Source organism: Poecilia formosa, unplaced genomic scaffold (assembly GCF_000485575.1).
Source record: "Poecilia formosa unplaced genomic scaffold, Poecilia_formosa-5.1.2 Scaffold488, whole genome shotgun sequence".
NCBI lineage: Eukaryota > Metazoa > Chordata > Actinopteri > Cyprinodontiformes > Poeciliidae > Poecilia > Poecilia formosa.
In genome coordinates this window covers 329,253-339,564 of record NW_006800427.1, presented here as the reverse complement: position 1 = coordinate 339,564, position 10,312 = coordinate 329,253, and the positions used below count along the sequence as shown (strand labels likewise).

Genomic DNA, 10,312 nt, shown 5'->3' with positions numbered 1-10,312 from the left:
GAGCTGATATACAACTCAGCATCAGTGATCCTTGAAATGCTCGGCTATAAGAGCAACCATGAGACCCAATAACAAGGAGGGCAGACCCACCAAGGCTGGACACTGAACAATACTGGAATACTCACCCTGAATGGGTTAACTGAAGGGCGCACAATCCTGATCCAGAAGTCCCATCCAACTATCGGCCAATAACCTGTCTCTCTACAACATGGAAGCTCATGTCAGGCATCATAGCGGCTAAGATAAGCGGACACATGGATAAATACATGAGCACGACACAGAAGAACACCAACTACTTGTAGACCACACAGTTCATTGAATGCTTAGACTGAATGCTTACGGATACCGACTTAAGAATGGGGCCACAATCAGTCACATCAAGCTGTACGCCAAGAGATCTACAGCACTGACATTGGGATGTCATTCGGACTAGAGAAGTGTGGCCGGATGGTTACAAAGGGAGGGAAGGTTGTCCGCACAGAAGGGGTATCACTCCCAGAAGGAACAATAGCAGACATAGAGCACAGCTACAAGTACCTGGGAATACAGCAAGCAAATGGCAACCTCGATGAGGTCGCAAGGACAGGAGCCACATCCAAATACCTCCAACGAATAAGGCAAGTCCTGAGATGCCTTACCAGTAATCAGATACCCTGCCTGGCCAATGGAAGAGATGAAGGCCACGGATGTTAAGACTCGGAAGCTACTAACCATGCATGGAGGATTCCACCCCAAATCCATCCATAATACTGGATGGATGCACCTTCCTACACCTCACAGGTAAAAGTTAGCTAAAATAGCATGAGGAACATGCCGATGGGTATCATAATGTTCTGCTGCGCATCAATGCCACGTAACACCAACCAACAGAAAGGGGTTGGTGTTACGTGGTCTTGTTAGCCTGATTCCCTTCAACACCTCACCTTACACTTTCCTTCACAGAGAAGGTGAAGAGGGATGACGTCAGCCACAAGATTAGCAGTTTTTTCTCCGCTAATGACAAAGGGGCATGGTGTGAATGCTAAAAGAGAAACCGAGTCAATGATTACCTAACACACAGTATGACATGAAAGCTATACGGCACGGCATGTTTAGTTTTAATGCCGGCACCTTCCTGCTCCTGCACCTCAAGCCGTGATTGTGATAGGCATCCCGCTCCACAGCCCAGAGCGCTGCCAGGGTTACCGCTGGCTTCACTAAACCTAATCGGCTGCTTTCCTGCAGACTTTAGCAAAAATATAAATACCTTCTTCCTCTTTGTGATTTGAAAGGTCTTGTGCAGCAGTGACCTTGCCAAAGTAGCTATGGGTCAGTAGCTTGGCCGTCCTTAAAGATCTGATGCCAAAATGAGCCACTAAGAGGAGTCAGTTTGTTAGCCAACATGTTTGCTGCTGCTCAGCCCTCCTGCAGTCAACTATTGCTTTGGCTGCAGGAGGGCTTTGTTTGTTAGCTGATCCTGAGTTTACAACGACAGAACATGACATTCGTAACCAGCAAGGTAGCATTATGGGTAATTTGGCAATCCTCATTTTTGTGTATGGAAATTGAAGTGATGTTTCCAGGGCCCAATAAAGACTAATCTATTATGGACACTGTAGTGCTACTGGACACCGCCGACTGCGTTTTTCATGCTAAATCTTATGGTGCATAGACTGATGACGAAGGTTTGGAATGTCATTTGCCAAAAATACACCGCCTCACAAAAGTATTCACACCCTTAAAGCTGTAGTATGTTAGCAGCTAGTTAGCAGCAGCTAGTTAGCAGCAGCCTCAAGCGCGATGAAGACGTATGTGTGTGACTCAAATTTTTGTCTAGCAGAAAACGACACATCCGAGATCAGAACGTCCTGCCACAACAAAATGTGAGACCAGTGATTGACATATTTAAGGCCAACTTACTTTTTTTAATGCATCTATGAAAGTTTTGTAAAAAAAAAAAAAGTTTTACATATTTATAAATATGTAAAACATTGTAAAACACTATGTCATGACACTGAATAGAGAATTTCTGAAGCATGCATGAAAGAATCACAATATTATAATATACATCATTATAAAATGATCTAAAGCTCCAAAAAGTTGATTTTACACAACACTGCTCCTTTAAGACTGCACAGTTCAGCCGAGACTCTTCGTGTTGTGCAAAACATTCCCCCAAAAACCCTTTTGTGACAAAATATGCACGTTTGAAACAAAAAAAGACAGAAAGCAATAACCCTACTTTGTTTTTGTCGAGTGTCAGCATGTGAGGTGTTGTGGTGTTTACCTTCGCAGGAGAGGCCATGAGATGTGACCCCAGACAAGCTGTCTTTACAGACGTTGCAGAAGGTGGGCCGTGCGTGGGAGCAGGCGTACCAGTTGTGCATCCCTGAGAAATGTTCCACATTAAACTGTGCCGTCTGACAAAGGAGAAGTTAAAACAGGTTGGCAGCACTGAGAAAAAAACAGTCAGAGAAGAGCAAGCACAGTGCACTAAGTGATAACAATCAACACATTCACATTCCCAGCTTGTCATGGGGCGACACTCTGCCAACACCCCCACCCTCCCCTCAGTTTTAACGCATGGGCTGCTCCTTTCCCATCACTTTCCCATCACCGTCTGATGCACAGAGAGCTGCTCTGCAGCGGAGTGTCGCTAGTTAGCGAGCTGCAGCACACAATGACGTATTGGTCGTGCAAGCACTAAATTACATCTTATAATGCAGGCTGACACATAGTGGACCTCCGATTATTTTTTTTTATCTTTCTTCGGCTGCTTTCAGTCGACCGCATAAAGATTTTGAACGACGTTAAAATCCACACGTTTTAAACGAACCACATAATAAAGTTGAGATATTTTGACCAGTGAAGGGCGCCATGTAGCATAGCGGTTAGTTAAGATGTTCAAATGACGAGTTTAAACAATGCAAGTCAAATTTAAGGCTTTTTAAAGACCTTTTCAACAACACATTGAATTGAATTTAAGACCGAAAGAATTACAATCAAGAAAAGCATGACTTTTGACATTTCTGGAAATGGGAAATGTATGTGGCTGTTATGAGCAGTTTTGTGCTTTTCACACTTCAATGTTCCCTAAAACCTAAACCCCCACGGTGCCGAGTTTAAAAGACATTTTGTGCACAGAATGTGCACAGGCAAGTGAGCCAGAGGCAAAAACAAACGTCCAGTCAACTGGCAATAAACTTACACTTACCCATGACAGATCCAAAAATAAATAAATAGGTACCGCTAACTAGATGTTAGCATCTAGTTAGCAGTAGCTCTAATTTTTGCCAGACAGAAAACTACATATACTAGATTAAAAAGTCCTGCTACAACAACATTTAAGACCTGTGATTGATGTATTTAAGGCCAAGTGACATTTAACTTTTTAAGGCCTTAATTTTAGATACATAAATTGAAGACTTTTAAAGACTTTTCAAGGAAACATGGACAATCTGAAATGGTCAAAGTTTCTCTATTTCATGTCTTACTAACCTTTCAGATTTCAAGGACTAGCAGCAGTGGAATCAATCACCATCATTTACAAAAATCTGTAATAATATTGATAACGAGGATGAATTTGCATCCATTAAACTGTTACCTATGAGTGTGTTAGTGTGTGCTACTGCATGAAATGACGCAACTTTTACAATGTTTTAGATTTGTGGCAGGCAGCCATGTTGGATTTCAAAGGCAGAACTCAGATTTTCTAGACCTTTGAGAAGAAATGGAACAGAATCCTGACCGGGTGTCCAGACAAGCTGAGAATGAGAACAGGCAGTAAAAAAACACACACAGTGTTCCAAGATCACAAAGCATGAAGTTCTGACACAAAAGTGAAACAATTCCAAACAAACTCAGCTTCTGTCAATTCTTTCTTTACTTTTAAGTATTTCCTATAAGATAATAACTGCATCTCAATCAAGAAAAACGTTGTACTAGAACACGGGAGTCAAACTCATTTTCATTTTCATCAAGATCATGAATGCTCTCCAAGGGCTGGTTGTGCCAGAATGTAATAATAAAACCCAGTAGCAAACTGTTAAAATATTAATAAATAGCTGTGCATGCATTTGACAAGTACTACTTATATGTAAATAATAATGAACACTTTTTCACAGTCATCAGTCCCTCCAGGATTTTGAGATTGTTTTTGTGTTTGTTTGTTTTCTGTAATCAAAATCACAGGTCTTGTGGTGCTAATTTAGAAATATTTGCAAGAACTGCTGTGAAATTTGTCCCATACATGAGACCAAGTGAGGCTGAGGCAGTAGTTTAGTAGCAGAAGAAGGAAATACTGCCATCTGCAGGTGGGAGTAAGTAGCAGGGGCTGGCATGTATCGTATCGTTTATCATTTATCATGTATCATGATAAATTTCTGATCATAATAAGAATTTTTATTTATCCCCCCCAAATCTATCAGTATAGTAGGGATTGTTAGATTGGCTATTTTCTCCACATATTTTTTCATTAGGTATCAATAAATGTCAATCAATTTTAAAATATGATAAAAATGCGTTTTAGTGATACAAATCACACATTTTTATGTGACTAATGATCTAAAGAAACATATTAATTTTTTTTTTCTAAGAGCAGTTGTGCTGTTGGAGTTAAGGTTGCGGTGCCATGTAGTCACATCCATAACCAGATTTACATGACAAAGAAGAAATAAATCGTTCTTATCGTCACTTTTATTGTTATCACAATAATTCCACATAATGCTGTGATAAAAAATCAAGTCCATAATGCCCACCCTTAGTAAGCAGACACTTAGACCCAAAGTTTTTGACCATTTTTTCAGAAAATCTACAATAAATTCAGCGCTACAAAGTGTGGGGATCTGTTGATTTTACATGATTTTCCATGACTGCGTAATCACAAAAACAGGAGGGAATGATTGATGTAAATTGGCAGCAAACGGCTAAAAACTACTTTGATTTGGTTGATGAAATATTAGTTAAGCACACAACTGTTATCTTGAAAGTTCTCTTTACATGTCTCAGAATCTAGAGGGTCACAGAAAAAGGTACGGTGGGCTGGATTTGGCCCCAAGGCCTGGAATTTGATATTAGCAGCGTTTCCATCAGGACTCCTGAACGTGTGTGATCCGTGATTCTGCAGGAGCGGCCGGACCCCTGGAAGCTTCTGTGCATGTGGAGGTTGGGGACCACAGCAGAGGTGATGCGAGCGGCGCAGCGTTCCAGCGTGGGCGTTGCGTCTGCAGCAGCTGGCGCAGCCCCCCATCCCAGTTTGTTTTTTTTTATTTTGTTGTAAAGTGGAACTGTAACAGGTGCTGCTAAATGGGACATCCTCACAGCACCACTTTTAAATCAAAGCCTGTCTGGTCCGTGCAGCTTGGCTCGGTGTGTGTATCTGTGTGTGTCGTGTGCGCGTGTGTACATGTGTGTTCCTCGTGGCGAGCCAGCTCTGGGGTTGCTGCTGCACTGCGGTGCAGTGAGGGGGGGTCTTATATAAGATTTCCCCTCTGAAATAAGAGCCACCGCGCGCCTGTGCTCCTGTCCCCCGGCCCTGAGCGCGCCACAACCTGTCACCGTCAGCGCTCACATCTCTGTTGACAGCAGGGATTTCCGCACAAGGGGGCTTGATTTTTTTTTCTTTGTGTGTGTGTGTGTGCGTGTGTGTGTGTGTGTGTGTGTGTGTGTGCAGAGAAACTCCTCAGATAGGACGCAACTGTTGTGCTGCAAGTTTGCTGGAGATGGGATCCAGTGAGGCTGCAGCTGGAAAACTAAATTTACTGTTGACGCCTTTATCCTTTTTTTATTTGTTCCCCACATAGTTTATGCACATGTGAGCACACCAGATCCATGTGACACTTTGAATATCTTTGAACTTCCACACACCAAACCAGATTTCACTGCAACAAGCTACGGCTTTCATCCCGTTTCCCCCCCCCCGATAATATTCAACTGTCAACCGAAGAAGCGTCCCGCGAGCGGAGAGGACACGCCTTAACGTCAGATCTGCTGTCGCTCTGAGTCTTGGAAACCCCAGGACGGGGGAAGAGGCTCGGATCTTATTTAGAAAGTGCCCCTTACCTCGTAATGCTCCCTGGACTGGACGGACTTGAGCGAACTGATCCAGTCCTCCATCTCTTTCCTGTTCTCGGCGCAGAGGATGAGCCTACGGAACGGGGTGATCACCTGGAGAGAGAGAGGCAAGGATGCTGTGAGCCAGGGAAGATGGACGGACGGACGGTGCTGTGGCTGAAATGAGAGGGAAGCGTTTCCGTCGCCTTCCCTCCTCCGCCCAGCGGTGCCTCTGAGCCAACAGAGAGAGAAAGAGAGAGAGAGAGAGAGAGAGAGGATGAGGAGCCCCCACCTTCCTCCTGTCTTCCCTCCCTCTTTTCCTCCAACTCCTTTTAACTCCAGCCCACTCACACCTTCTAGAGTTGGCAGCTTTCTTCCCTCCTGCCAACCTTCTCTCTGCGTCCGCCCTTTGTGGCAGAAATGTCCTGGCAGGCGGAGATCATTAGTGCGTGTTTAAAGGACGCTCCCTGGAGACGGGCCGCCTGATTCAGCCTCCGTTCATCGCTACATCACTTATTCATTGCCACTTTTCTCTGGATTGTGCTTCCCTTTTTGCACAGCAGTGAGAACAGAAACACTAGCCGTTGACCATAAAATGACGCAAATTGAAAGTACGAAAATAAATCTGCTTAGCGGGCAGTTTCGTAAAAAAATACGTTTTTTGATAAAAAGTTTTGTCGCTAGGATGAGGTGGTTTTTTGATGGCATCAAAATAGATGTACTTGGCAAAACTGCAATGGAAACACTTTTTTCACTTCACCGAATGTGTTGAATACTTAGTGCTTCAGCAAAATCACTGAGCTTGGAGGATGTTCAGCTCCACCTAGTGTTTGCTAATCGCTGCTGGCTAGTCTGAAGGAGCTGTTCTGTGAGGCGGAAGCTTGGAAACTGCAGCTCAGAGGAGGAGCTTCGTCCTCGAAGGCGGGGCTAGGTTCCACCAAGCGTTTTGCACAGCTGAATGGTTGCCATGAGATATTAATCTCAATGTTTTTGACAAGGGAATAACATTATAACAAGTTGTAAAGCTAAAAATAAAAATGGATTTTACATAACACTGCCCCGTTAATTTTTCAGCTTCATTGACATCTTTTAATCTTTAGTCAATAAACAATCTTAATACCATATCTGCCTGTGGTTTTGTGTTTTGTCTCGGTCTCCCTCATAGAGATCACTGATTTCCCAACATGCAGTTCAAGAATGACTATTTACAATAATTTGAAGGCACAGATTCAGCTGCTCTGGAGGTCCATTCTCTAAATTACACTCCCTTTGTGACAATAATTGGGATAAATGTGGGAGTGTGTAGTCCACCTACCCAGCAGCACAAACACACACTCGCACACATAACAAACCCCTGGCTTCCTGACCAGCGCCTTGTCTGAAGCTGCACCTGAGGCTCTCCTGAAAGTGTGGAAAACAGCAGGTAAACACCATACTGTGTGTGTGTGTGTGTGTGTGACACACGCAGTGTGTGTCAGTGTTAGCTTTTCATTCTGCATGCTGGAGGTCACTTGCTAACCATCTGCTTTAAAGCCACATGTTGCCATCGTGTCTCAGAAGACCCCGATCAGAAAACACGGTTGATTATAAACAAACACCAAACGGCCTTGAAAGAGACAGCGCCACTTAGAGAAAAAAAAACTAACTTTCAAAAAATATACAGTAATCTATTTCTAAGCAACACATTTAAGCCTCCTGAAGAACACTTGGTCTGTTTGATAGCAAAGTCACAAGCTGTGCAGTGCAAACCAGGAGGAAATCATGTGTGAACGCACATATGGCAGAGCAGGGTTACATAAAACTCCCCTGTGTGACGCGGCGTTTATGACATCTTCCTCCACTTTGGACCCTCTGGGCCTGCAGGCCGGTTGCCTGGTGAGAGCCACAGTTTATTGGGGAGTAAGGATTAAAATTCTTGTGATCCTCAGAGTTTTTACCTTCTGGTTGCACTGTGGCTGTGTTTGTAAAAGTTCCCTACTGACACAAACGTAGATGCACCAATCAGAGCCATACGGCTGATTTACACTCTGCTTTTTTTTCCTCCCAAAAATAATTCAGACTTCTTCTCTAGAACTTCAAAATATGTTTCTACACGGAAAAAAAAAAACAATTTACAAAACCTACTCTATTTTGGAGCAAATTTTATTAGTTTTACTCGAGCTATAATTCTGAAATCAAAATTAGAGTCATTTTCTCAAGTCGGTTCAAATAAACATGTTTATCAATGCTGTCAGAGGTCAAGTCAGTTTTTTAAATACAGGAAACAAATGTGACATCACTATATGTGAGCGTCAGAGCTACTATTATTTTCAAACAAAGACAAAAGAATCACATCGTTAACATTTCAAACTATCTTAAGCAGCTGATATATTTTAAATTATATAAGAGATTTAAAGAGGAGTGGCAAAAGCAAATGAGGTGGATAAGCGGCGCCAACAACTTTCAGGACACGCTGAAAAAAGAAAATAGGTGATCCGACTTAAATATATTGGTCGTAAGTAATTCAATTCAGTTTATCCAAGTTAACTTATTAAGTTTTCAAACTTCATTCAATCTCTTGAGCCCAATGAACACAATCTTTTAAAAGTTGATCCTTCTTTCTCTTTTTGTCAGCATAGAACATCGTCTTTGCTGCGTGTCAGCGGACACGCAGCAACAATCTCCAGTCAGAGGCTTGTTCAGATTTGTGACTGCTACTGGAGAACCTTCCTGCCCACAGCGTCACCACTGACAGCGACTTTTTGAAGATAAGAGTGTTTTTGAAATGAAACTCTTCGGATTTATCGGTTGCTTTCGTTCTTCTGTTAACCGACTTTTCAGTAGCACCTGATCTACCTGAGAGCGGAAAGGAAAGTCTTAAAAACGTCTCAAAACAAACGAGGTTTTTAAGCACCAGGCGTGTTTTTGTCATCCCTCCCCCTCATTTGGTAACAAAACTAATGATATTAGCCTTCTTCCTCCGTTGTTAAGTGGAGACGACGACTCCTGAATTACTGACAGCGACGCTCCATTCACGCAGCTCAGTGTCTGTGCATGTGAGCAGAAAATGTAGGCATTCAGTCGGCAACAATGCACAAGAGGCTGCGCCGTTCCGCCCGCCTTTCCCCCTTGTTTGTCTCTGTTGCTCCTCAGAGAAGTCGCTCTTTTGTTTCTCGGTCATCACAATTCGTCCTCACTTCTGAACAGCAACCAGGAATGTTAGCGTGCACGGCACGCACTCCTGTATGTGTGCTTCTTTTCTGGTGTGTCCGACGTGTGGAACGGAGCGGTGATAAGTCTGGTTGCCAGGGGAAACTGGGAATGGCTGTTTTGAAAAAAAGAAATGGTGCCAGGCATCCCTCAAGTGTAGAAAAGCACTCTCGACGAGTGACCTTCAGAGATGAATGGAACAAGTGGCACCAAAAAGAGGCTAACTTAGCAGCTCAGCAATCTAATGAGAGAAGCTGCTGTGTAAAAGAACACTTTCAGTTCGGCGTTTTTTATTAATATTTGTGAAGAACACAGCTGAGTAATGATATCAGCTGTGTCTATGGTATGCATTTCCATAACATCCCAAAAAAAAAAAAAATTATAATTAATGTCGCTTAACCCCCCCAAAAAAACTCCCCGCACTGTTATTTTTAATCTATTTTCTCAACTGTTTGTTCAATGAGCGCTATCAATAAATTTGAAAATAAGATTCAATGCAGCTACTGTGAGCAGCTTCGTGTCGCAGATCACACTTCTTCATGTGACTGGTGTCAATAAGAAGCGTGTTGTTACACATGTGGATGTTTTTCAAGTGAAGTGTTTGTGTTTGTGGGGCTAAAACTGCTGTGACTCAATCGCAAACATACAGTTAGCTAAAAAAGAAGAAACAAATAGCTCTTATTGTCACGTTCATCACAAGAGAACCACAAAACATTGTGATAAAACCTGAAATCTGTATCACCCACCTAAATAGAGACAAAGAATGATACCTGCCTCTTCAACAGAGCACCCAGGTGAGCCTTTAACAATTACTCAAAATCTTTATTAGGTTACTGTAAAGATACTAAAGTTGAATGCAGTGGATGATCACAGCTCCCTAAAAACAACTGTTAGTTTATAACAAACAGCAACTGGAATACACAGAGGAAAACAGAGAGCTTTGCTGTGAATTTCCCTGTAACTTCACAAAGGGATTGACGAGGCGAGAGGCGGGCTTTCCTCCCCACACTCTGACCACTTCGGTGTTTGGGCTGGGCTGAGTGCTGCTCCCTCACGTGGAGCTCAAGGTGCTACAACAGCCTCATCAATACAC

At 42.9% G+C, this 10,312-nt stretch overlaps 1 protein-coding gene across 1 annotated transcript in view; it reads right to left on the bottom strand.

Moving 5' to 3' along the window:
- Nucleotides 1-10,312, bottom strand: part of LOC103156582 (diacylglycerol kinase eta-like) — a gene marked incomplete at its 3' end in the record, with an annotated part of 52,957 nt that overhangs the window by 13,122 nt on the left and 29,523 nt on the right. Inside the window, exons 6-7 of the mRNA XM_007578696.2 lie at nucleotides 6,040-6,144; nucleotides 2,267-2,399 (exon numbers count right to left, since the gene is read on the bottom strand). Coding sequence (XP_007578758.1) covers nucleotides 2,267-2,399; nucleotides 6,040-6,144 — 238 coding nt within the window. The remainder of the gene's footprint in view (nucleotides 1-2,266; nucleotides 2,400-6,039; nucleotides 6,145-10,312) is intronic.